The sequence below is a fragment of the Chiroxiphia lanceolata genome, chromosome 3 (assembly GCF_009829145.1).
Source record: "Chiroxiphia lanceolata isolate bChiLan1 chromosome 3, bChiLan1.pri, whole genome shotgun sequence".
Taxonomy (NCBI): Eukaryota; Metazoa; Chordata; class Aves; order Passeriformes; family Pipridae; genus Chiroxiphia; species Chiroxiphia lanceolata.
This window is the reverse complement of record NC_045639.1, coordinates 9,120,367-9,147,843: the sequence shown is the minus strand read 5'-3', so window position 1 is coordinate 9,147,843 and position 27,477 is coordinate 9,120,367. Positions and strand designations below refer to the sequence as shown.

The 27,477-nt window shown below is 43.0% G+C and overlaps 1 protein-coding gene across 3 annotated transcripts in view; it reads left to right on the top strand.

The window, feature by feature from the left end:
• The first annotated feature begins 311 nt into the window (after window positions 1-311).
• TTBK1 (tau tubulin kinase 1) overlaps window positions 312-27,477 on the top strand; it is a 106,167-nt gene continuing 79,001 nt past the window's right edge. The window contains exons 1-3 of one of the 3 annotated variants that reach the window (XM_032682085.1): window positions 312-462; window positions 15,638-15,796; window positions 23,329-23,476. In XM_032682085.1, the coding sequence (XP_032537976.1) occupies window positions 15,689-15,796; window positions 23,329-23,476 (256 nt within the window). In that variant the 5' untranslated portion in view covers window positions 312-462; window positions 15,638-15,688. Of the gene's footprint in view, window positions 463-764; window positions 851-13,852; window positions 15,504-15,637; window positions 15,797-23,328; window positions 23,477-27,477 lie in introns of those variants that run through there. The other 2 variants (XM_032682086.1, XM_032682084.1) reach the window with 2 other exon arrangements.

Below are 27,477 nucleotides of genomic sequence, written 5' to 3'. Positions count from 1 at the left end.
CCGGCGGTCCGGTGCCGTTCCTGATTCTAGGGCGGGGCAGCGCCGTGCCGGTCCCATTCCCGGTCCCAGGGCTGGGCACAGCCCCGTACCACACCGGTGCGCTGCCCAGCACCCGGTGTCCCGGCGCGCTGCAGTGCCCAGCCCCTTGTGCCGCCAGCGCGGTGCCCGGTGCCGGCTGCCGGAGGCGGCGGGGCGGGCCCGGGGCGGGCCCGGCCGGGCGGGGGCGGCCCGCGGGTGATGTCAGGCTGATGCTGTCGGTGCGGCGCGCGGTGCATTGTGGGCGAATCCCGCCGCCTGCCGCGGCTCCGAGGGGGAGGATGCGCCCGGGGCCGGCCCGTCCCACAGCCGCAGCCGCAGCGCACCGGGCCGGCGGCACCGCGCCCGACGAGCCGCACTGAGGGGCGCGGGGCATGGGCTGCCTGCGCCGGCCGCAGCGGAAGGCGCCGGCGGCGGCGGGGCCAGGTGAGCCGGGCCGAGCCAGGCCGCAGCAGGCACGGGCGTGGGGAAGAGGGAGGGAGGGCCCGTCCCGCCGGCGGCCGGGGAGCTGCGGGGCCGAGACCGCACCGGGCCGGGCCGCGCCGCGGCTGCGCGCGGGGCACTGTGGGAGATGTAGTTCATCGCCCCACCCGGCGTCTCCTGGCAAAGATAGCGGGTCCCACATGCGGGACTCGCATTCCCAGCGTGCCCGCGGAGCGGGGCGGGCCAGAAGCGGAGTGACGGGCCGGTGCCGCCAATGAGAAGGCGGGCAGGGCGGGGCGAACCATCTGTCGAGAGGGGCGGTGTGCCGGCAGCTGCAGTGCAGGGGCGGACGTGGCCACCTCCTCGGCGGGGGGAGGCGGGATGGCCCGAGGTGAGGGCAGGGCGGGGTACCGGGCGGTGGCCGTCCCTCACCGCCGTCCCTCACCGCCGCCCCTCACCGCTGTCCCTCATCACCGTCCCTCATCACCGCCCCTCACCGCCGCCCCCTGCCCGGGCCAGAGGTCCCGCGGTGCCCGGGGGTCCCACGGTGGGGGCGGGCCGTGGCCTCGCTGTGCCGTGCGGGGCCGGAGCGGGGGCGCCCCGCACCCTGAGAGGCTCTGCCGGGGGGAGCGGCCCCGCCGGGTGGTGCCGGGCGGGGGCTGACTTCGAGGGCACCCGCGGCCTTCTGCCGGGCCGGGCTCCAGGGAAACCCACGGAGGGTGTCAGCGACCTCGGGAGGGGGGGCCACGTGCCGCCCGAGGCTTGGCGCAGCATCCTTCCCAGGGCCACCGGGTGCCTGTTAGCTGCATGTGGAAAGCCAGACCGTTCCGTAGAGGTCTCTGGGGACGGAGCGTTTCCATCGCGTTACGCTGGGATAACTCCCTGGTGCTCAGGGTTGAGGCAGGAGGATGAGTTTCTTCTCTCTCGCGAGGCGGGACGTGGTGCTCTTGTGTGTAATCTCCGTGTCTGCTGCAGCTTTGGGGCTCGAAGGCTCCTGCCATTGTGTCCTCACTGCTCGAGGTGCCCAAGTTGGCATTGCTGAATGTGTCCCTAGTCATTCTGCTTTCCCTGCATTCTGGGAGAGGAGGTATCCGGTAACCTGGGTCGGACCCACTGAGAACTCTCAAGATGAACACCATGACCTTGAAGCGCATCTTGTATTTAACAGGGAACCAGAATGCTGTGTGAAGCGATGGAGTGACATTGCTGCTCCGACAGTGTTGCTGAGCTATTTGCATGCCAAATTCAAGGCCCACTGTGGTTTCTGGGGGGGTAGGGACTTCAAAACCTGTTGGTATCATGTTTCTGAACAGTCCAAACCAGCTCTATATTAATATGTTTTTCCTATATTTTTGAATTTCCTTAGGCTTGCAAGGAGGGAGTACAGACAATTTGACTGATAGAAGGAAAAGCTTTCTAATTTTACCATTTCATTGGATTTCTTTACATTCCTTTTACTGTCTCTGGAAATGCTGCCTTTTAGCAACAAACTTCTCTGAGTCACAACAGAGATTTTGAGCCCAAGGACTTCATGTTGTGTGTGCAACAGGATGTGCTAGTGCTCCCACAGCATTAATGCTTGTAAGTGCTGTGCCTGTAGAGGTGCTCTGACTAAAGAGCATCAGCACTGTCTCACTAGTAGTTACTCACCACATTTCAGTGTGTCACCTTCTTTTGAGACCCACTCTCAGTATACGAGAGGTAGAATAGGAACAATGTGTTAATTTTTTTCCTTTGTGTGCCAGTGATCATCCAGCTCATAAGGAGCATCCTCATGCTGATGTATGTGGGATTAGAAATTTTGGAGATGCAATGCTCATGGGTGGTGTATGTGGTGTCCACTGCTGGTACTTTTCTATTCTGTGTACTTTTATGTGCTTTATGATAATCTCATTCCTTAAGGAATAGGCAAAATTCCTCTTCTCTGACTGGCAAAGAAAAACACTGGAATTCCTTTGTAGGACACTTTTATCAGGGATCAGTCTTGGGGACACCTGCCTAGCCTTTTTTTCTTGGAATAGTCATCAAGAGGAAAGTCAGATTCCCATCAATGCTCTTGGTCCTCCAGAAAGGAGTGTCTGTGGTGTTAAGAAATCTATTTCATCAGCCTGCAGGGTTGATGCTAATGAAGTGGTGCTGGTGGCTGTGTGAATTTCCTTCCTCTTCCCTCTCCACTCCAACCCCGATGTTTATTAGTGAAGGCAAGTGTATCTCTACACTGTAAAAGGCAGCACAGAGCTCTTCTCCAGTGGAAGCAATTGTTACATGTGCAGGGTCCAGAAAAACACTTTGGGAATGGCTCTTTGTCCTGGGGAGCTCCCAGATGAGATTTGTTTGCCAGAGCTCCACAGTGACCTTTCAGTAACATCGATTCACTCTGAAAACAGAGCAGGGGACAGAAAATAGGGCCGTATAGGGCAATAAGGGCTTTTAAAGTCCTCAAGGGCTTTGTAAACTGTTCCCTCATTTTTAAGGGTGTGTTGGCTTTCTTGGTATCTTCCACTTTGAACACTGGAAGGCACAGCCCAATATTTGCTGGAGGGATTGTGGAAGCATTTGCTAAAAGGCTGTTTTAGCTCTGCTAGTTTACTGAACTAGATACAGAATGGACATGACTAGTGCTTCCCTCCTTCTGTCAAAAATAACCAAAAAGTGGGTATTCCTCTGAAACTTTATGAAATCCCCTTACATGACATCGTGGGACACTGTCCAATTGGAATACATGTTATGATTGCTTTGGGAGGGAGGAATAAGGAAGACCAGCTATGAGGCCTCCCTCCCTAGGGCAGAAAAAGAATGGGAGAATCTGTTGGATATTTATTGAAGCATTAAGGAGAGGTGGGAGGTGAGGGAAATGGGATTTTTACACCATGTGTCTGAAGGCCAATTGAGATTCCCTTGCTTGTAGGAGTCTCCCCAGCCACAAACTGGACAGTGGCAGACCTTCTTGTTCTTCAGGCCAGCTCTTGGTCTTCTCCACAACAGTGCCCACATAGAGCCTGTGTATCACACTGTTGAGACCCATGACACATATCCCAGAAAATATGGAAAATAATAAAGCAATAACAATGTGACTTGGAACTCAATGTGTCAACAGTTTTTTTCACATAACCTCTTCTGGTTTTTTGGAGACCGGCAGATATAGCAATAGACTTGATGGGGAAAAATAAAACTGCTACAGTAGCTTTTCTCATCTGTTTCACAATCTCTTAATCCCTTTTGGTCTTACCCAGTTCTGCACTGTTTTCCATTAGGCCTTCCTACTACTCCAGAGCTGCATACATGGGAAAGGATCTTTTCTGTAGCTGAGAAGGAAGATGTTGACAGCATGATGGACTGTAGATCTAATCAAATAAGCTGTGTTTGGAAACGCTTTCCTTTTGGTGTCAGGCTGTGTCATCTTTAATTTGGTGAACAATATGAAAGGAACAAACTGTGGATCATGGGCTGACACGAGCCGGATAGGTACAATGGGGAGCAGAGAGAATGCCTGTGGGTGCAGCTTTCCTCTTTGAAGAGATGGGGCATCCTAGCCTTATGAAAGCGATCTAGTGTCAGCCACGACAGATGGAAGTGGACTCCTCACTGTCCGTGCAACAGTGGATGTTCTGAGGCTCACGGTCAGCCCGGAGGGAGGCTGTGTTGAAAGTTTCAGTGGCCTACCGGCTGGGTCTGAAAAGACTGCAGAAGGATAAGGAGACATTGATGTCTAGTGAAAAGGTTTTGATTATAGGATCATAAATTCAACTGCTCAGGCCAAAACTCTGGATTGCTCCAGTCCTTTCCCTACCAGTGGCCAAGAGATGATGCTTAAGGAAAGGCTAAGAAGACACATACAGCATGTTTGCCCTAGTTACACCCTTCTTGGTGTTGCAGTCTGCAGTTTTTCAGCCTTTTTATTTGTTGGCCTGAATAATTTTCTATGTACACAAGCTGTGTCATTCCACTGGTAACAGCACTGTTGAGAAGCCTAGCTCTGCATTTCTGTGTATTTTCCTCTCTTTTAGCTACTTATTAGTTCTAGAGAAACTTTATATTAATCATGGGACATCTTAATTTTCAAGGCCTTTGTTTTCATACCACACCTGTCCAAAAACATTGTTATTAGTGAGATGGACGTATCTAGGTGCTTGTTGAGTCTTCCTAAAAGCACCTAGCCTTTTCTTATAGGTCTGTAAATCAGGACTTCTCCCCTCTGCCAGCCACTCAGTTTACTTTTTAATTTTCAGTTTTCTGTTGTGGAAGACTCTGATTTTCCAGATCCTCTGCAGAGCTCTTTAAAATAAACAGCAAGCAAAAATCCTTGGCATCTTCTTTCTTATCTTTTATCTAATCAGTCTTTCTTGTCTGTCCATTACGGGCGGGTTTTTATTTTGACTAACCAGGAACCTGAAGTTGTGGATCCAGGATCAGTGTCTGTTTGTAAGATTTGTCAGGGAAGGAATGTAGGTGATGTGGTGTAACAGTGCTATCATTGATTCTCAGCTTTCGTTCATTAGTGTCTAAAATGTGACTTGGTTTTGTCGTTGTTGTTGTTGTTGTTTGCTTTTAGTAAAGTTTGAAGTACCTAAAGCATGCCTTCTTAAAGGTGCCCTACCTTGGTCTGAAAAGAGCAAGAGATCTAGAATTCACCATCTCCCTTGTTCTAGGTCCTGTCCTTAAAGAAAACACTCATGAATAACTAATTTGCAGTTGTCAGGCTGCAGCTTCTGGCAGAAGATGAGCTAGAATGGCAGAGCCCTTCAGTTTCTTAAATTTTCATCATAGGGAAATACTTCTACACTGCATTCCCTGCCTTTTCGGTGTTTCTTTTGGCTAAGATACATTCATTTTAAAGAGTTTAGTTTTCAGGTGGCTGGAATGCACCTTTCAGCCTTTTTCTGAGCTCCATGATTTTTAGTGACCATGAGGCATGGATGCTGGCCTCTTATTGGGCTCTACTGTCTCTCACCAGTAGGCAAGGACAAAATTGCCTCGCTTCTTTTTCTGCTTCTCTCTGCAGCAATGCTCTGCTCTGTATGCATGACCTGTATGACTTATTCATAGATGTCTGAACATGAGTTTGGTTGTATTAAGAAGCTTTTTGTTGAAGATGCACTTTTTCTTTCTGTTGTTCTTCATGTCCATAAAGAATCAGGAGTGGTTGCTTCTCAAGCAGAGATGAGGTTTATGGGGCTTTGTCTATTAAGCTAACAGGACAAAAAAGAAAATGTAAAAGGTGGAAATGCAAAGGGCAGGTAGTCAAGTAGTTTCTCACTCTTGTGACAGTTGATCTGAGGGAAATGACAGGAGGCATTTGGTTTCTAGGGCTCAGGGCTATCTGGCATGTGTAGGTCCTGAAGCATATTTTCAAATCTGGTGGCAACTCAGAAGCTGGTATTTCTAGTGTGCTTGTTGCTTCTTTTGCAAAACAGATTTTCTTTAACCTTGCTACCTGTGTTTCTGATTGGGATGAAATTACATACGTTTTTCCCCCCTCCAAACATCCCAGGCTGGACTTGAACCAGTAATTGTTCTATCTGTGGAGTATTTATTATTAGAAGCATCCAGCAGTAGCCAGCTTACTCTGGCAAGCTGAGGACAGAATGCACAATTACTCACTGCAGGTTGAGATAGGTTTGAAAAATTGCTATGACCATTGGCCAACTCATGTACAAAATTTAGTTTTCAACTACTTTATTACAGTTATGAGTTGAAAATTATTTTCACATTGAAATACGGCATAAGATTTATTATGTTTTTTCAAAGAAACAAATTCTGAGCATATGTGTTCTGTAATGTGTAAAAACCTGACATAACACTGTCAAATTAAGTATCAAAGTACAAATATGGTTTATTACAATGGATCTATCCTGAAGAACACATTTTAAAGTTTTGTTGGGGGTTTTTTGGGGGTGTTTTTTGTTTGCATATTTGCTCTGGGGGGTTTTGTTGCTTGTTAGGTTTTTTTTCCATGACACAACAAGCTGGTGTAAAATCTAACTGTGGAATAAGAGGACACATACCTAGGTCATAGAACTGCTTAACTCAACAGATAAGAAAACTTATGGAGGGGAAGTGATTATTTGCATGGAGTGTATAAGTGGATACTGACTGTTGTGAACTAGATGGCATCACTGACACATGTGGAAATGGCTTATATAGAGGCAGTCCAGATCAGCTTGTAAAACGCTCCCATAATCTTAGTAACACCCCTTCTCCTTGGAAACTGAATCACACAGTGGTGCAGAAAGAAATTAAACAGACCATGCTTGCATATATAAGAGTTTTTCTAGGATGTTCTGGCATAGAGAGAAGCAGGTGAAGGCCGTTATCTGTCTTGATATTATTGTTCTTTTTCTTAATATTGTCTTTAAATATTAACTACAAAGGGAACAAATTCCTCTAGAAAGTAGATTGTCAAATAACAATGAAATTTGAACTTCCTGTCTAAAACCAAGTTTTATGCCTCTGGGGACTTTTGTCTTTGAGAAAAAAAGCTCAGGGAACCATTGAGTATGGTTGAGAATGCACTGGGATTTCCCAAGGGTAGAAGAAAAAGCAAACCAGCTGTGATGGTATCACCTTTTGGCAAGTCATCAGTGTTGAGGAACACACCTAGTGCAGGCATTTTGTTCTGTAGCTGCAGTGCGAGCTGCAGGTTGTACCTGGCGTGAGGGGAAATGACGGGAGCCCCCGGCAAGGGGCCATGGATTGGCACCAACCCTTTGCCTGACAAAGGGCACAGGGACTTGCTGTGCTGGCCAGGGGGTGGCTGGTCACCCAGAGACTGACTCTGCCGGAGCCAGTGAACAGCAAGAGACTAAATATCACCATTGAAACAGGTGCACAGACTATGATGGTACAATATCCCAGAGATTCCTTTGTTGGAGGTCCTTCCCCAGCTTGAGCTGTTGTGGCATCGCTGCACCAAGAGTTTTCAAAGCAAAATAAGTTAACATCTATATGGACTCTTGGTATGCCTTTGTACTACTAAAAGCAAGAGTCTTATGGAAAGAATGGGGATTTTTTACATCAGCAGGGGAAGAGAGTATGTAATGGAGAGGAAATACGCAATTTGCTAGAATTGCAGTTACCTGCAGAAATTGCTGTAATGCATTGTCCAGCCCACACCAGAGGCACTACAGGGATCAGTAGAAATTGCCCTCGGTGGTGCAGCTGCAAAGGCTGCAGCCAGGCAGCCTCTGGGACAAATGTGCTGTTGTGGCTCTGGCAGTGACCAGAGGGAATGGACAAATTTGACAGACTGCAGGACTGTGTATGAGAAGGACTGCTCAACTGAAGAAACAAGACAGTGGGAAAAGTTGGAAGCAGCCCAAAATGATGATGGAATAGGGACAACTGGGTGAAAACTGATTCTGCCCAAGAAATATTTAATAACTGTAGCTTGGTGGTTTCATGATAAAGCCAATGGGAGGGACAGAGGCAATAGCTAACCAAATACAAAAGGTATGGGTGGCTTCAGGAATTTATGCAGCACCATAAAAAGAATCACAAACTCTCTTTGGAAGGCTTTTAGCTGTGCCAGGGACTTACATCCCAGTGAAGTCCAGCTTATTGGATAGATGTGAACGCTTGACGCAGTATGTTTTATATGTGCAGAAAGGGTTCAAAAAGCAGGGTAAGTATGGTCAGTGGTATCAAACCACACCACCTGAAACACAGGTACATGGCATGCAGCCTGAAGGTGAAGTGTTAATTAAGGCATTCTCTTGAAAATCCAAATTAGAACCTAAATGGGAAGGGCCCTGTAGTCTTTTACTGTGCTCCTAGTTTGCTGTTAAAGATGTAGGTAAGGAAAATTGAATACACCATTCTCACATCAAACAAGTAGTGATGATCAGCCAGTCGATAAATGACTGACGTCTGAGAATCCTTCATGATTTTCTGTTGGGAATAATTTAAGTATTTGTGCATGGGAATCTATAACCTTGTACTCTGCCCTTAGGCAATCTTGTTAGTTTTAATTCTGTTAAGTTTGTTACTTGTAATAATGTAGAAGGGCAGTGGTTAAATGCCTCAAAAGTTTCTTTTTTCCTCTTACTATATTGGTAGATATGCTTAATTAAAAGAAAGGGAGGACTGTTGAGGAACACAACAAAGCAAGTAGCTGGTGTGCAGCTTCAGTGTGAGCTGCAGATTGTGCCCAGGGTGGGGGTAAATGTCTGGAGCCCCAAGCAAGGGGCCACAAATTGGTGCCGACCCTTTGCCAAACGAAGGGCATGGGGACCTGCAGCGCTGGGTGGCTGGTTCATCTAGAAACTCTGTAGAACCCAGGTAAGACATGACAAGACCCCAGACCAAATATCACCATTGACCAAGAGGGCATGAAGAACACAAGAGGAACACAGCCTGTAAGGGTACAAAAGCCCAGTGGTGTGAGTGGCCAGAGTGGCTCCTGAATGGTCAGACAGGAAAGTTTCCTTAGCCAGCTGACTGCAAACTAAAAAAGAGTGAGACTGAAGATCAGAGAATGAAACTGTAGAAATGCAAGAGACAGAGGAAGGTTGGACCTGGTCCCCTGACCATGCTCCAACTAGGGGGAAGAGTTCCTTTCAAAAATGGGAAAATGGTTACAGAAGGGCTGTAGAGGGATGTTTTAAGTGACTAACAGTTGGCATGATTTGTCATGGTTTTGTCAATCCCAGGAAATCTCTTCTGTGTAATAACAAACAGTCTCTGCTGTGATCAGCACTGGGCTTGAAAACTGAAAAAAAATTTGTCCCATTTAGTCTTATTTAGTCTGATGCGACATATCAGTGCAGCAAGTGGCAGTTGCCCCACTTATGCTAGTTTTTGTTATGAAAGTGCTTGGTAATATGAAGTCTGTATGGCAAATCTGTGGCGTGAATTTTCCCAGCAAAAAACCCTGTCTTCCAGAATTTGAATCAAATTGCCAAATCTCTAATCAGGAACTTACTGTTATGTTTCTAAACTCTAAATAGCTTTTGGACAAGTTTATTTAATCCTTTTTAATTATGGTGACTGCATGTATCATAAAATGTTTTGAATAGGTATGATGAGCACCATTTTCTCTGGAATGGAGGTTTAAAATTGTTGATTTCAGGCTGTGGGCTTTTTGATAACCTAATATAATAGGTTATAGCAAGACCACTGAGCAACAGATGTTATCAGTTTGCTGTATGCCTGAGTTTTTTCAAGATAAAATACTGTTCTCCAAGGAAGGTTACTGTTGACCTCAGCTATGAAAAGTGACTTGAAATGGCCATGTTTGATGAAAGATGAATAACAGGCTTCTCACAAAAGCACCCTTTGGAGAGAAGGGAGAGGACTTGCTTGAGAGGGACATTTTGCATTACCTAAGGATCAGTTGTATGCTTCGGTCCAGGATCAGGTGATGAAAACCTATCTCTGTGTGGTGTTTCTGGTGGTGTCAGGTGTAAATTGAGTCTGATATCATAAGTATAACCTCTGTTTAGTTTTAGCTGTTATTCAGATACATTTGTTTTGGCTACCAGCAGACTAATCAAGCTTTGCAAGTAGTGATCTATATTGATTTTGCAGGTACATATACTTAAGCTGCAGTTAAATGTTTATTGTAAGCAAACCATAATATTTGCCTGTTAAATCAGTGGAAGTTAAGTTGGTTATGATATTAGAAGGATTTCCTCACTTTGCATTTCATGTTCTGCTTGTTTCAAAACTTGGAGCAACTCCGTGAAAGATATTGGTGGAAGGTAATAGACTTTACTCTCAAATTTTCCTGCCTCCCCTTTTTTACCTTTACTGCTGAGATGTATTTGGAGAGGATTAGGATCACGTGAACTGCTGGTAGTGTAGGCGTGCTTATCTGGTGTGCATTCCTAATGATTTGTTGTCACAATTAGCTGTGCTGTTTCTCCCTGTAGATAGGTGGGTTTGGCACAGAAATTACTGGTGTGTCTGACTGCTCTGTAATGTATGTGAATACAATCTCTGGGAGTATGTTATTGTGTGTTTGGGGGGTTTGTTTTCCTCAGGTCCTATGCTGTTACTTTTGCTGTGCAGGCAACAATACATTCAGCTGGCTGTAAAACTGGCTAGTCATAATAATGCTGTCAAGGTTCATCTGTTATAATATTTAATGTATTTTATGTATGTTCTGTTCAGTGCAGCCTCGTGTTAGCACAGAATCTGGACTTGTCTGTCCTGATTGCAGCTTTGTTTTTGTTTTTGTTTTTCCTACATCACTCCTTAATGGTCATAAACCTTTCAAAGATGAAAAACAGTCCCAGCATCTTGCAACAAAACACTTTCAGGTGTTTTGTTTTTTACAGAAATGAAATGCTGTTAATAGCAAGCCCAGAATTTTTAAGGCTGATTGCCTTTGCATAGCTATGAGAAGAATATGTCACAGAGGAGACTTCAAGGTGCAGCTGCTAGGAGTTGAGCTTGCTCTCTAAGCAGGGTCTGCTACAGCAGGGGCAGGCAATGAAGAAAGATATGTGTCTTCAAGGAACAATTCAGAATCTTACAAGTTCTTGTTGTCAGACCTACCCTAACAGTGTATGAGTTGTTTTTCATTGCTGTTTCAAGTTCAGCAGGAGATATAGTATATTCCAGGGCTGAGGGGCTGTCAGTCCAGTGCACATTATTTGTTTTAATCAACTTCTTTCCTGTACTGTCAAATGCATTCCTACCCTAATGACAGAATGCTAGTGCATGGTACAAATTATTTATACAAAGATTTAAGGGTTTTTTTCGTTTGCTTCAATGTGAGTGATTTCATATTTATAGTTGGTATTGTGTGTTAGAGCAGATGACATTGGAAAAACAGTGAGGGGCCCTGGGTACATGCACTTATTGCTGCCATTAACTAAGCCCCAGTGCTGCTGAGTAGTGGCACTTGGAAACTCCAGTGTTTTTTTTTCCTTACTTCTAAGCACTCTCAATCCTACTTGTTATGTTCTCGTCTTATTCACCACCCCATCTGTTTTGTTTTGGCTTAATGCCAGTAAAGTTCATGTTGGGAACACCTAAATTATGCTTAAATTCTATTTACAACTATTTTTTTGTTGTTTCTTCCATGCAGGTATTGGAAAGGGAGATTGATATGATTTCTAGACTGCAGTTTACTGGGGTTACTTCTTTTGTTTTTGCAGATGTGCAGTTTGTCTCACCCAAAAAAGCTGTAGTTTTCATCAACTTCCTATAGCACCATTGGGATCTGCTCTTAGGGTGGATCATGCTCCTAAGGTGGTTATGGTGGGTTATGGGTTACAGCAGTCTAAGTAAATTTCACTTGTTCTGATGATTCTGATTTGTAGACTTTGAGAGGTAAGGATGTGTCCTGAAAGAAAGTGAGATATTGTAACTCCTCCACAGTGAGATTAATTCATTAAGATTATCCAGGACCTTTAGTTAGGTGGTGAGAGACAGACTTCCATAACTTTGTTCTGCTGTTTAATAACCACCTCACATCTGATGAGTTTTCAGCTTGATGTTTGTGTGAGTTTGGCTGTATTTTGAGCACTCCTCAAGACTGAAGTAAGCTAACATAGGAAAGATCTCATGTATTAATTAGGAATTTCCACAGGGCGTGCTTGTTGTTTCTAATTTTAGTTTTAAGAGTGCTGTAATCCTGTAAAATTAGGAAATATTTTTTCCAATAAAGCTGTTTAAAATTTTGCTTGCATGAAATAAAACCTTGTGAGATAGGTAATTAGGTTATGTGTATTTACTTTTTGGTCTCTGACCTCCTTGAAGGGCTAAAAAAGACATATGTATTATATATACACTCCTTCTGCTGAAAGTACCTCATCAAAACACAAGCCTGACCGTTCTGAGTCATACCACAGGTCCATCTAAGGCCGGTATCCTGACCTAAGTTGGCCAAGAATGGATATCTAAGACAGAGAATAAGAGCAGGGAAAGCATACAAAGTGACTCCTCAGAATGCTCTTACAACCTTCAGTGAATTGGTGAACATGGTTTTTTGGATTTCTTTATTGTATAGGCCAAGACTAAATTTATAAAACTGTAAAGATTCTCCCTAATTGGCTCAAAGAGAGAGCAGTATGCAAGAGCTGATTTCACACTTCTTCATGCTGAGGTTGGCCAAGAGAAAGGATTTGGTCCTGCTGTTGTCACGGTTTCTTTCTCACAGCTGCTTTCATTTCTGCTTCACTTGCTATTTCTAGGAAGGCAGTTTTACAGTGTCTTAGAGTTGCTCAACTCTCTTGCATGTTCATGGGACAGGAATGCAAAAATTTCTTGACATCCTGTACTTTTGCTACAGGAAAAGGCAATCTGAAAGTTCTTGTTTTCACAGGCACTATATTTTAAATTATGTCTCTTTGCATTCAATGGTTGACACATTTTAAAGGTAAGAAGAGTGGTGCAGATATGTAAAAGTTCATATGCTTTGGTCCAGCTTTGCTGAATTTGAAGAGAGATATAATCCTTCAATCTCTCCTCTAGTTCCCTGTAACACCACTTAACATTTAATATGTAGAAATGATGCTCTCTGCCATGTGTTCTGGAAGAGAGGTAGTGCCTTATCATTCCCCCACTGACCATCCCTTACCACTTCCCTTCTATTAGCAAATTCAGCTCTAGCACAGAGCTGGCTACAGGCTCTGATGATGGTCAAACTATTTACACTATATTTTATTGATTTGAAAGGCGTTACAATAATGCATAAATTAAAAGCACAATTTAAATATGCTGATGGTTTCTGCACAAAGGTGACTTCATCCCTTCTTTTACCCTTTCTTTGTGATGCTTCTGGAGTTTTAGGTTAATGTGTTACACCTTGCTATGGATGTAGGTAATGCTTCAGTGTTGCTCTGGTAAACCCTTTGCCTGTAGGTCTGGGCATGTTTCTGCAGTATTAGTACTGCTTCAGGAACAAGTTTTGATTCATGCTGCTTTGTGCTGCTACTGTGATGTAAAACAGCTTGAAATTTGTCTTGGGCTGTAATTAAATTGGCATTTTGTTTGGCTGCATCACTCTGGCTATACCAGAGCATATCTGCAAACTTAATTCTGTAATTCCATATTGCCAAATGGCTGCTATTCATGGTACTGCCTGGGAAAATTCTGTTCTGTTTCAAAGCCAGTGAAGATACATGTTATTCCTTTAAATAACAAACATGTTATCTTTGTACACATATATTAAAACATTGGTAAAGGAAACTGGAATAGTGCACCAGGGAAGGCAGTTGAACCTTGCCTAGCTTTGAGTGCTTGTGGACTTTCATGCTCTGTCTCTCCTCTAAAATTATTCCTTGGGATTACTTTCCACCACAAGTCACTAGACTGAAATCTTATTATGCACATGCATCCCTAAAGTGATGTGAAGAGACCTTCAAGGTTAGGGAGGGGATACTTGCCTCCGTGCCTTTGTGTTAATATTGGGAGTTTTTATATTTTTATAATGTTGAGAGTTTTAGGCAGTCTATAATTAAATTACTTTTCTTTAAATACCAGAAGAAAAGCCAGCCTTAGAGGAGATTTTTGCAGGGATTCTCTCTTCTGTACGTCCTGCAGTGATGCGCAGGAAGGTCGGGTGCACAGTGTATGCAGAGCACACTGCTAGCTTAGGGAAGATCAGTTCAGATGTTCTGGTGAACATAAAAGAGCCTGGGAATGGTATTTGACTTGGTCATTAGGAAGAAGAAACACAAATTTTGTGCTGCCAAACACAGCATGTATTTTCTCTTTCCAGTTTCTTATTTCAGTACCTGGTGATTGAAAGGGCAGCTGCCCCACACAGATGCAGGACTCTTTCACTGAGAATTTGGAACATTTTGCACTACCTTTCTTCTGACTCTCTTTAATATTCAGATTTTTCCTATTTCTCTTCTATAAGTTTGATTATCCTTTAGCAGATGTTGGATTTCATGAACATTTCTCAGCAGCCCTTTTACTGAGTTAGTCTGCTGCTATTTTTTTCCATGTAGTTATCTTCTATATCTAGAATGAAATCTTCTTTTGTGAAGATTTGTACAAGATCTCTTTGAGATCTTTTGTTCATGTTTTGTTTGATCATTGTTTATGTCTTTGCACTTCTGTCTACTGCTTCCTTTTGCATACTACATGCTGGTCACTTTCTAGCTTTCCCTCTGAGTTCTTTTATTGTAGGGAATGAGTTCTTTTCTCTACTTGAGCTCAAAATTACCTGGTGACTTTTTCATTTTTTTAGACCCAAAGAAGTGTAAGGGTTTAGTACTTTTTTAAAATTTGGTATTTCTGTTGTTAATCTAATTTAAGTCTGCAACCAGAGTGCTACAGTAACACTCATTTTTAGGAAGGAAGATATTTCCTATTTTGGGGGAAGGACAATAGAATTGCCAAGATCCATGCTTAGTAAAAGATCCAGCCTACTTCTAAAGCCAGTAAAATATCTTAGGAAGATCTTTTATTAGTCCTTTCTCAATTCATTTTCTTCCCAGGAAAGCAGAGTTAATGTGTTTTGGAAAGTCATTTTTATAGAAGATACATAACCAAAAAACTTAAAAGAAAATTAATTTCACCATAGGCTAGCTGGAGCTCCATATAAAAGCAGAAAAAAAGGGCATGAGATAGAAGAGAAACACCATAGGCACAAGTTATTTCTCTGTATTTTAATTTGATCATCTTTAGCACCATGTGTATGCTATGAGGAGGACTAATATATACATGGCTTCAGCCTTTTCTAACAATCCCCATCTTCTATGCTTGGCTGTTCATTACAGTGATGTGTCTGTAATCCTGGCTCTGTAAAGGCCTTCTACCCTATTCAGATGCTTTTAGGCTTATTGAATGCAATACCTAGCAAACCTTTCCAATTTGTGTTGGATGTCATCCAATGAAAACCATAAAAACTGCCCAGGTAGCAGCTGCTCTGCTAAAGCAAGACCTTTTTGCCTGGTAGCAATAACAGCCCTTGCAGCATTTTGGTATTAGGTTCTCTATGCATTGTTGACTGTCAGGCCCAAGAGCACTGGACTGCAGCACAGTGTAGCTGATAACTGTCACCCTTTTAGTGCGTGTCGCTGACTTGAAGCATGGTTGTGTCTGTCTGTCAGGTTGGGCATGGAGTGAGCTCAGGTGTTTGCAAGGTGAGTTCGCTTTCTTTCCTAAGAGACTGGTTCTCTTTTAGTCATATGCAAAACCTGTGGAAATGTAGCATGTACTTATATTGTGACCTCTAATAATTTTGTCATTTGTTCCCCCTGCCCCTTTTTTTCCCCAGATAAATGGCTCATTTAAATTGGGAGCTACTAAAATACTCTCTGGCTGGCAAATGCAGTGCCTAGCAGCAGTCATCAAGGACGAACCAAACATGAGTGGTGGAGGGGAACAGGTCGACATTCTTCCGGCCAATTACGTGGTCAAAGATCGTTGGAAAGTGGTGAGTAGCTCCAGCTTTGTGCTTCTTTAATGGCTCAAACAGACCTCCTCCTCCTCCTGTAGTAGTACAGTAACTTGTCTACTTAATCCTGGCCTCTGGCAAGCAACAGTGGAGTGGTATGATTCGACATGTTAGCAAGATACTGCAAGAAGGTTGATATCACTCTAGTGGTTTTTAGACTGTCTGATATTTTCAGAACACTAAACTTGCCAAGGATTTTTAGGTAGGATTGAACTGTTGCAGCAGGCTGAGTAATTTTGTAATGAGAACTTAGATTTTGAGTTACTGTGCCAAAGAATACTGCAGACAAGTCTATAAATAAAATGCATTACAATAAAATAATATAAGTCCGAATGTGTAGGGTTGGAATGTCAGCTACTTCAAAAGTCAGAAATTCCATGATTAACTAGCCGGTACAACATCTGTGTAAATTTATTAGGATACTTTTAAAAATTATATCATTGTTAAGAGTTTTATTTCTTCATGGGACAACTGTCTCATCTGTTGTGCAAGCTGGATGGGCTTGGCTTTTAAGATGCTGAAAAAAAATTTAAATCCCATGTGTGCCATTGTCTCCATTTTTAACTTGGAATACCAGCACTGCCTGAATCCCTAATCTCACAGCAGAAGTCTCGCTACTTTGAAGTACGGGTGATTTGTAGTAGTAGCACTAAGTCGTTCTCTGTGCTGACTAGCTGTGGTACAGTGGCCCTATGAGTTTTGCAGTGGAATGTGAAGAGCAGAGGACTAAAAAAATTCAGGACTCTGAATTCACTTCAGTTCCAGGCTGTGGTTAGGTTATTTTCACCAGCCTACATCGGACAGTACATTATCCTTTCATTAGACTTAATGTAGTTGACCTGCACAGTTCAACCTTGCTCTGTTCTTTTTGCTCTCCCATTTCCTGCCTCTCTTCGCTTTGCTTCCTGCTTTCTCCACAGCCTTCACTTTTCTGTCTGACCTATCCCTGAACAGCCTGTTTATATTTAAGCAGTTCAAACTGCTCTTCGTTGTCCTTGCTTCTTGAGAGGAAATGGAGAATCTCAATTTTCTCTGTGATTAGACACCAAAATGGAGACAACCTCTATGCCCATACCAAAGCTTTCTGGCACAGCTGAAGGAAAGTCTTACTGTACTCTTGCAGCTCTAGTCTGGAGCACATATACTCATTTTAGAAGGATGGTACATGTGCAGGTGAACTGACATATAGAACTTGAAACATCCTCTGTGCTTACCAACATCTCAGAAAATACAGGTTGCAGGTTTTGTCTGTCCCTCCCTGCACAATTGGAAGTTTCTCCAGAGCCTACAATTTGGTCAGATTGGTTCATGTGTTTTGCAAAGCTGAATTTAGACACTCTCCTGATGCCTTTGCTTTAAGAGCATGCTGGCAAACACTCATTCTTCCTCAACATGAGGAAGAACTTCTTTACACTGAGGAAGGCAGAGCACTGAACAGGCTGCCCAGGGAAGTTGTGGAGTCTCCCTCTCTAGATGCCTTCAAAACCCGCCTGGACACGTTCCTGTGTAACCTACTCTAAATGACCCTGCCTTGGCAGGGGGGTTGGACTAAGTGATCTCCAGAGGTCTCTTCCAACCCTGACAATTCTGTGATTCTGTGATTCTCTGTTTTCCTTTACCCTAGCTAGCTTTGGCTTGTACCATTGCCTATTCATCAAACTTCGAGTTTCTCCTTCATAGACAGATGTGCTAAAACTTCTGTAAATGACGGCAGTATTTTTGAAACACGGTCTAAACAAAGTAACTTTTTTCTTGGAAACAGCAGAACTCTTAAAAGCACCTAAAGCTACAAGTAAGGTCTAAAATATGCTAACTTATGCTCACAGGGGAACATTTCAAACTAATTTTAAAGTTGGTAGAGGCCCTAAATGTGGGGTTCAGTGCTTCACTGTTGCCTGAATCTGTGACTGGGGACATCTAGAAGGTCTACCCACTAATTCTGCCTTAGAAAAGATAAAAATGTGTAGCTGTATTGTCAAGAACTACCTCAAACTAGAGGAATAGCCTTTTATGTTTTGTAATATTGGCTCACAGTAGCTTTCAATACTGCAGTAAGGTCATTGCCCCACTTGAAGGCTCTGAGAAATGACATGCCTTGCTAAAGGCTGTAAATAGCAATGAGAAATTCTTATTGCCACCTCTGAGTAGAGCTGGGAATTTGGCCTTGTGCTAGCTGAGCTGAGCATTGTCAGCCTTCATTGAACAGTCATTCCCCCCCACCAAAGAAGTGCAAGGTGCACATTCCTTTTAGGCAGGCCTTCTGTGCTGTCCCCTTGCTGTGCTTGATGTTAGTGTGGGACCAGTCAGAACCACAAGCTGTGTGGGGCTCGAAGTAATCTGGAAAAGCTATGAAAATACCTCTTTTGGCCCAAGGAAAGGGATAGCATAGGATCAAGCGACAGAGGAAAAAGGGACTGCACCTTAAAGTGAGCATACAGCTGTAACATTGCATCATAGATCTCTCTAAATCTAACCCACAGTGTGCAAGCTGTACGGTCCAAGCTTTGCTGTGGGTGATGGATCCTGCTGAAGCAGGTGTGTGGCATATTTATGTGGTGCTGGGGTGCAGCTGCCAGAAGGTTTTTTGTGTAATTTGTCCTCCCATTGTGATTGTCTCTGACTGGGCATCTGCTTGAACCTTGTAGCTCTTAGTGCTGATATACTCCCAGTATTGAGCCAATTTCTAATTTTAGTTTGGTGTAATGTATTCGTTGAATTCCTTTCCTCCTCTCTTCCTATATGCTGGTTGACAAAGCTTTGACAAATGAAGATGTTAATTCTCTGCAGTTGGCCTCTTGGTTGTTCATTTTCCTGTCACTTGAAGTCAGTAAAATTTGGCTGTCTGACAGCAGTAAGATTTTTGTTCTTATTTATGAAAAAAGACATGGACAAGCAGTGCTTATGGTTTTTATCAAAACTTTTGGACTTAGAAGAAGTATTCTTTTGAGTCATCATTTGTTACTTGCAGATATTTTTGATGCTTTCACTGGATGAAATTTAGACAGTACTGGGACCACACGACTTTTACTGAGTCCCAGAGGGTGACTTGATCCACATGTGCCCTGAATGGTGTGAAGAGCTTTGTTCAGTGGAGGGAACAAAGACGAACATAACTTGTGCTTGCTTTGAACTAGGGATAAATGTGGGTGCCTTAAAGCTGAATTGATGTATCTCTTTGTTTCACCTAAATGCTTTTTATTGGGGATTCACAACTGAGACTTATTAGCAAGACAGAGTTGGCAGCTTCTGCACTGAGCTTTGAATATAAGTGTTGACTCACGTACATGTTCTTTTGCTAGGTGCAATCTATGCTTTGTTTTCTTTAAGGTTTCTGAGGTTCTTGAACTGAAGCTCTCCTGTTTATTTTGGAAACCTTGCTGGAAGTCTCACACACTTTTGTGAACTCTTTACTTTATCTGGCTCACAAGGGCCATTTATGATTCCAAGAGGGAATTTGGGACAAGGAAGGTTCTTTTTCAGTCTTGGGGCCTGTTTTGGTCTCACTCTGAATTGCTTTAAGTGGGCTTTGAGAGGTTTTCAGATGTTTTAGAATGTGGCTGGTTGGCTTCTTGATTGCCTTCTCAGTTCATGGCTCAGCCTGTTATACATGAGTTCGTTTCCCTGGAGATCAGATCCAGTCCTTTTGAGCAAGTTGAGTGGACTCTTGAGAGTTTGATGAATGTAGATCAACTAAACTCGTCCTCACCTGTTAAGTTAGATGAGGCCTTCTAGCCTTTTCAGAATCAAGGAGCCCATTGAGTTGGGCTACAGGAGTTGCAGGCTTGACTATGCAAGTGCTCCTAAAAGGCAGTAACAGTAGTCATTGTTTGACCTTGTCAAACATTTGAAGCCTATGGATTTGAAGCCATGACCGTGGCTGAGTTCACTATAGATCACTGGCTTTTTGTTTGGTCCTTTGCTTTGGATTCAGAGCACACATTCTTGTTCCTTGACCCTGCCACTGATCCTGAGACTGAACCACTCCTGCCTTGGTTATCCTGGGAAGGTCTGGTCTTTATATAATATCCTTGGAAGGCAGACTTTGTTTAGAGCAGTGGTGTCATATATGCTTCTGAAATAAAAGATTAAATTTGTAATTCAAAGCTATTTTTGGTTGGAGTTGTGTGTTGCCTTGGTTTTTTGAACTGTCTCTCTGAGAATACTGATTTCTGCTTAGTGAGAAGGCTGTGTGTTATTGTTGTTGGATTTTTGTAGGCTCTGGAGGATTGTGCTACTAGAGGCTTTTTCAGGATAAATCCAAAATATTTCATAATATTTAAAGGAGACTTCAAAGGGAGCCATCTGTGTCCTGTGTAACTACTGATTGTCTATGTGTGAGTCCAAACTTGTGTTTGATCAGATGAACTGTTCACTTGACCTCACAGCCTGTAATGGAAACCTGGACACTCGACTCATGCACAGGGGCTTATGCATTTAGGTAGAATGAGTCCTGCTGGTTTTGTCAGCCTGTATCCGAGTCTTAACAGTAAATGGGCTGGTGGAAGGTAGGAAACGATTAGAACAGAATATTCCTGGGCCAGTGAGGCTTAGCATAGGCTGATGACTCGTGATTGCAACTTAGGTCATTCTAGTTAGATGTTTCATTCTCTTTTTTGACTTTGTGTTTGTGGTATCATTATTGGTTTTGGGTTTTTTGAGTGGTATATGCCCATCTCTTCTCTGTGTCCAGCAGAAGGCTGTGCTGTGTTCACCTTAGTGATCTCCCACAGAATACCCAAGCAATGAGGAAATGCTTGTGTCATAAGCCCCTGACCTCAGCCAAGACCTTGAGTTGCAACAACTTCCTTTGCAACAAAGAAAAGGAAGTGGCTGCTGGTGGCCTCTGGATGTTGCTGAAAAATCAAGGAGGATGGCAGTGCTGGTAGTGTTGAATAGAACCATCTGATGTGCTGGGAAAAGTATACCTGAAAATAATTTCCATGAGAGGGTAAGAAAGGACGCGAGGAAGCAAAGGCAGCTTTGACAGCATTCCATTGGCTGGAATGTGTGTATAAAATCAGTTTGCTGATTCAGCAGAAGCTCCGATCTTGATCTTGTGTCATCTCACATTTGTTTCTCTATAGACTTTTACATTTCTTCCGATTTGGCTGTTTTCCCAGGTGTGCAGTCTCAATATTGTACTTTTCTTCCTGAACCTGCTTCTCTGATGCACACATTCTTTTGCTTTTTCTGAGGTGGTAGTCCTAGTCTGTCCTTAGTTTTTCCAGACTCCTGATCATTCTTTTACTCCTGAAATGAATGGCTTCTAACTCAGTGAGAGCCTCTAGCAGCAAGGTGTTCAATATTTTCATTGTATGTGACTAGACCTTCCTACAGATCCTGATAGTGCCACTATCCTAATCATGTTACTGTGTTGTTCCATTTGTACTGTAGTACTTCTGCATTTTGACAACTGTGTTGGACATCAGAGCTGTCCCTTTTAGGGCCAATGAATGGAAAAAGATCATTATGTTTGTCTATGCTGGCTCAGCAATTTTTCTCCCCAGATCCATTTCTTGAATTATGTACCCACTGAGATGTTTGGGTAGCCTGTATTTCTTCTCCATCCCAGCTATGCTGTGCTGTATTTATTACTGTTGACTTTTGCTTGTTATGTTACCCATGTTCCAACTGAGAGTTTTTCAGTCTTTCTCAAAGTCCTTCCAGATCCCAACTAAACTTTTTGCCTTCTGTAGCTTTTCACTGTCCCTTTCCCATTCTCTTGTGCCATTAATACATCAGGCAACAGAACATCTTGTGTACTGAATCCTGAGGTATTAGCTGGCATATTGTTGCTTTGCCAAATGTAGTATTGTTTTGATAGAAAGATTTTTAATAGCCAGATAACTTAGTGTGAATTTCCAAGTAGAAATAGGGCTGCACTGTAATTATTTATGAATACTATGTGGTGACCTAGTTATTGGGCTGTATGCATATGCCTGTTTGGCCCAGTGGAAGGTTGTGAGGAAAAATGTCAAAAAGAAGAATGGCTCTGGATAGCAGCTTTCGTAGGGTTATCAAGAAATAGCTTCAGGGACAATAGCCAGGCTCTTAATACGGAAAATATTTCCTTCTTCATGTGGAACTGTTTTTCTTGACCTGCGAGCCAGAAAAGCAAATGATTTTGGGTCACCTTAGGAAGAAAAAACCCTGCCCTGGGTAGGCAGGGCCCTTTGTTCAGCAAACTGGACAGATGCACAGGACAGGCCTTCTGTGGTACAGAAGACACTAATATATCATCTAAACCTCATTAAACATTATGTATGATCCATGTTTGTGTGACTGAAACATCTTTTTGTCTTGAAGTGTTATTGCTGCTGTTGGAAAGAAGCAGCGCTCAGGGCTTCCAGAGCAGTTGCTAACACAGAGGGAACACAAAATGCTGAAGGGAAGGGCTGCAGCTAAGTTCAGTGAACAAGTGCTAAGCAGATCAAGGGAACCCTGATCTATCTTTGCTGTAAACTTGAATTTCTTCCTGGACAGCACAGTATGCTTTAAATTATCCAAGAGAAACAAATATAAAATAATTTTCCTGGCACTTGCACATTGACACTTGCAACACATTAGAAGTCTGTCTTATACATGCTCATATATAAATATATGCACATATGCTGTCAAGTCTCAGCAGAAGGAGGATCAAGGAATCACCTTCCAGGAAAGGCAGAGGATCCCGATTTGCTCTCTTGAGTGGGAGGCTACTCTAGAACAGGCAGATGATCTATCTCTAGTAGGTACATATCAAATATGCTGGAACTTAGACTTCTTTAACTTTGAATTTATGTCAGCTGAAATAGTGAAATCCTATTGTGAAACAGTCTTTAATTTTGCTCAGAGATACAAAAAGCATAATTTTGTTGGGCTTCAAACTAAAAATTAAATAAATAGAGCAAGAGAATAAGAAACAATGAAGCTCTATGGGTGGCTTTTATGCAACTGTTTTGAGGTAATGCAGTTGACAGTTCACTGAAATGTGACAATGAAGCAACTTCACTGTCAGAGAAGGTCAAGTATCTTGTAAAATATTCCTGTGGATGTTTTGTTCTGTGTTTAAAATCCTTTGAATGACATGTAAACTTCATTTAACTTATTTCTTAGTTCCAACTACCATGGTTATGTTTTACTGCAGAAATGTATTTGTTGAGAGGGAATGACAGTTTTTATCTAACATGGTGTGAATAGTGGTTCTGCTACATCCTTGAAGTGTCTTTCCTTGAATTTTGGCAGGAACATTACAGAGATAATAGGCATTATCCTTTTCTTTTAAATGTATCACATGTCATTAGTTGCTAGGCTTGTTCTTTGTTGTTACAGCAAAGAATTTATACATAGCACAGTCAAGTGGGTAGCTGGACTTTTGCCTAGCTGTGCAGTGAAGGGATTCAGCCACAGCACAGATTGGGAACTGAGCTGGTTCTCTCTACACAGTTAAGAAGCTAGTGTCTGGCTTTGTGGGAGCCAGTTTGATGTTCTCTGTCATGTACATTGTACCAAATCTCTTTGCACTTTTCCAGTTGAAGAAGATTGGTGGTGGTGGCTTTGGGGAGATCTATGAGGCAATGGATTTGCTGACCCGTGAGAACGTGGCCTTGAAGGTAGAATCAGCCCAGCAGCCCAAGCAAGTTCTCAAGATGGAAGTGGCTGTCCTGAAAAAGCTGCAAGGTAAGGCAGAAAGGCCTTTGGAAGCGCTAAGTTACTGTGCATGTTAACAACTAGAATCTGAAGTTGCAAATGGTTTTTATAATTTTCTCTTCAGCTTTCATCTATATGTAATGTTATGTTAAGTCATTCAGCTCACTCCAGTGAGTTCCAACAACAGGGACTACTTTTGTCTGCCAGGCTGTAAGAACAATGAGTAGACTTCAACTGCATTACTAGTACACTGATCTCTGCAATCTAGTGATACTGATTAGAAAATAAGAAATAGAGGAAGCAGCATCTGACTAGGAAATGAGGTTAGCTGATTGCCTCACAGAGGACCGGGAGCACTCTAAGCGTGATGGAGTCTCCAAGGAAAATGGTTGACTAGTAGATGAGTGCAAAAAGTGGATAAGACAAAGTATAGGGAAACTGACAATTAGCTAATTTTTCATTACCTCACTGTTCTGAGGGCAAAGTGTAAAGTGATGTGTCTATTTTTGATTTTTCCTAACACAACTTTATATTGGTTTGGATGTGGAAGTTAGCCTTGGGGCCATCAATTTCTATAGCTGAACCTGGCAAAGCTTATAAGCAGATTTCAAACTCACTGGGAAGCAGCAAAATGGGAGCCTTCCTTGGCTCATATCCAGCCCTGCTGCCATTGAAGATACTACACTGAAGAGGGACTTGCTTTATATCAGGGTGCTGTTTTCTGTTTGGTGAGATGAAACTATAATAAATAGGGCTAAAAGTTAAAACTTCATTTGCTGATCTTTAAAGTCTAGGGTGAAAGAAACCAGCCAGTATCCCAAAGGCTCTTGCAATTGTGATGAGATGCATTTTAACACCAAAGGGTGCAAGGGAGCTGTCTTGCTGGAGTTGTTCCTTGGCTGAAGGAACAGTAAAGGGGTCTTCTACTAAAAACTGATTGGTATGGGAGGATGTAAACAAGGAATTTCCCAATCTGCCTTTGAGGGACTGAGAACTGCTGTTTGCTGAAGTGCATTTTGCATAATTTCCTTGTTAAGGGAAGGCCAGCTATAGACAGGAACAGTTTCTATGTTGTAGTATAATATGCTTCTGAAGGGATGTTCCTTTTTGCAGGATTCCCACTTGGTCTGAGGAATCTCCTTCTGTTGAAGCAGGGAGTAGGAGCCCTATCACTAGGGCTCATGCTTCAGAGATAGTGTTGTGGCCTTATGTTTGTGTCTATACCTCTTCTCTTGTACAAAATCTCCAGAGATATGATTGAATTAGAGGGTGAGACTGTTGCAGGTCTTGTGAGATGGGTTACTTAATATTTGTGACAGATTTCCTCTAGGTAAAAGTCACTGAATTATTTTTGAAGGTCAAATTGTTTTCCACGTTTCAGATCATCTAAGAGGAGGACTGATAGGCCTCTTTTTAATACACTGTGTTGTAATAGATGCAGCTGATCTGTGTAAAGGAGAAATCAACCCAGGTCATTAGAGGAATCTTGCTGTTGATATATGAAAGGCTTGGATACACAAGCTCCCAAAGAACAGCAAAGCAGGTGTTTGAGGTCTGAAAACAGTGGAGTGAGGGCAAGCCAAGGCAGCGATTGAGATTTTTTAATTTGGTTGTACACTTGGAATGCTCTGAATTGAGTTGAAGGTATGACCGTGCAGAATGATAGATATTATAGTGCCAAGGGATAATGCTATCATGCTAGTTAGTGTCAATATGTATTATAGCCAGGGCGGAGAATGCTTGAAAAGTGTGACCTGAAATCACCAAGTGAGGACTAGCATCAGAAAATGTGCAAGGCATTGACTAATACATGTGTACTGCCAGTGTTTATTTCTGGAAAATAGTTGAGAATACCAAATGCTTGAAAAAACACCCACATTTGTACACAGCATGATGCTGTAATTGGGAAGAGGGAGTGGTGGTGTGTGGAATTAGGACAAGTCCCCTGGCAAAGCAGTTAGTAAATATTAAGGGACAGAAAAGACCAAAGAAGCAGATTTGGCTACGCATCAGCTATCCTGCATTTAAGAATGACACATTACTTAAACCATATTCTTACAAATCAAGCTGTTCTGTGAAGAATCTAGCTTTTTTTGGGTTCAAGGTTAATCCCCAAATGCTTTACAGAAATAAATGATAAAGTTAAAATAAGAAATTGGGTTGAGAGTGTTGGGAATCGTGTATTGTGTATGTTTTCACTGAGAGTGTTGCAAAGAGGTGAGAAACATTTCAGAAAGGGAGATGCTTCCTTTATCCAACAGTTGATGGATGGAGGAAGTTGGTGGTATTACCACAGGTGATATAGTCATTTCATGGGTTTCTAGATGAAAAGCAAGGGAACAGTGTTGTCTAAAATTCCTCTGTATTTTTCTAGTAGAACTGAACGTTGCAGTCCCTCTTAAATAGTAACCTTTATTGTTTTCTATTTAGGTGTCACAGCAACCTTAAAGGACTAATGAGCTGCTGCTCTTTTCAGAGCTTGTAATCAGTCTAGCAAGTTGCTAGAGCTTGGCAGAGTTTGGGATAGAGAAGATTGGCCATTAGCCCATACTGCAGACCTACCTCAGGACCTGGTTTGGGTACAGCCTGACTTGTCAGTGCGATAGCTCCTGATCGGTGTGGAGTGCGGGCTGTTGCCAACAGTTAGGCTTTCTGGGACACTTTGTGGAATAGCCACATAAGGAACACAGCTGCAGGTAGGCCCCTCACAGCATCCTGTCTGCACTAGCAGTCCACACAGAAAAACTGGGGAACTAAGCAGATAATGACTCCTCAAGAGAATCTCTATTCCTTCTAATAAACACTGTGTGTAGTTTTCTGCTCTGAGGGTGGTCAAATGCTGGCACAGGTTACCTAGAGGGATGGTTGTGTCTGTCCTTGGAGATATTGAAAACTCACCTGCATGTGGCCCTGGACAAGATGCTCTAGCTGTCTCTGCTTGGACAAGGGGGTGGGCTAGATGATCTCAAGAGGTCCCTTCCAAAACAAATGATTCTGAGATACTTGTGCTTGGCCATGTGAGATCACGTGTGGTCATCTCTTAACTGCTCTGTAGTGTCATTCTGTTCTGCTCATACTTGATTTGATTTTTCTAGCTGTATGTTGCTTTTTCTTTCAGTGTTTAGATATTATTATGTTTCCCAAAGGCAAAATTCTTTCTGACTTGCACTGTTAATTGCAAGGATCACAGGTCATCTTCTGGCTAAAATTCCAAATCTGTTTACTGTCTTGAGTGTGGGAAACATCAGCAATGGTGCCCTTTTATGCTTTGGGTAAAACACAATTGAGAAGTCAGCTTAGAAAGTTTCTTGCTCAAGCATCTGATGAGCTGAAGCTTTCAGTTGTCCTGTTGTGCCTTTACCCAAGAAGTTTTTAGCAAAGTTTTTGTCTTCTTCTTGTGTTCCATGGACTGTGTTAGTCAAAATCAAAACCTTTGGGTCCCACACAGTTGCTGTAGAATATTTCCTTGTTCAGGCTGGACTTGCACTCTCTCTGGTGCTACTCTATCTGGCCAATTCTAATCAGAGCACCACAAGATGGCATTTTTATTTTCATCCTTGTCAAGCACTGTTTGGCTTACGTTTGTCTTCTGACAGGGGCTTGGCACTGTTGAGCCAAAGCTGTTTTCTCTGTGTTGGTGAGCTTGCTCGGGGAACAGGGAAGTTGCATTCTTTTTGGTACCATTAGGAATGTTGACCTCAGTATCACAATGTGTACTACTGTCCTTGCTGCTGAAGGAGGGCTGCACCCTCCCCAGTGCCTGATTGTACTGATATCCTCATTGCAACACAAGCAGATGGGATCACCCATGATGCCAGGCCCCTTCCATGAAAACAAGTCTTTCTTTCCAAATCTTCACCACGTGGTGGCATTAAGGCAACTACAGCTTATGAACTTGGATCTCTCTTTTACTTGAGACTGCACCATGTGTTTACCCACTGTCTGCTGTAGGTGAAGTCCTCTGCCGTTTATCAACAGCAGCCTGAGCAACCCTTTTGGCCTAACTACAGGAGTTGCTTGTCACTGCTGTC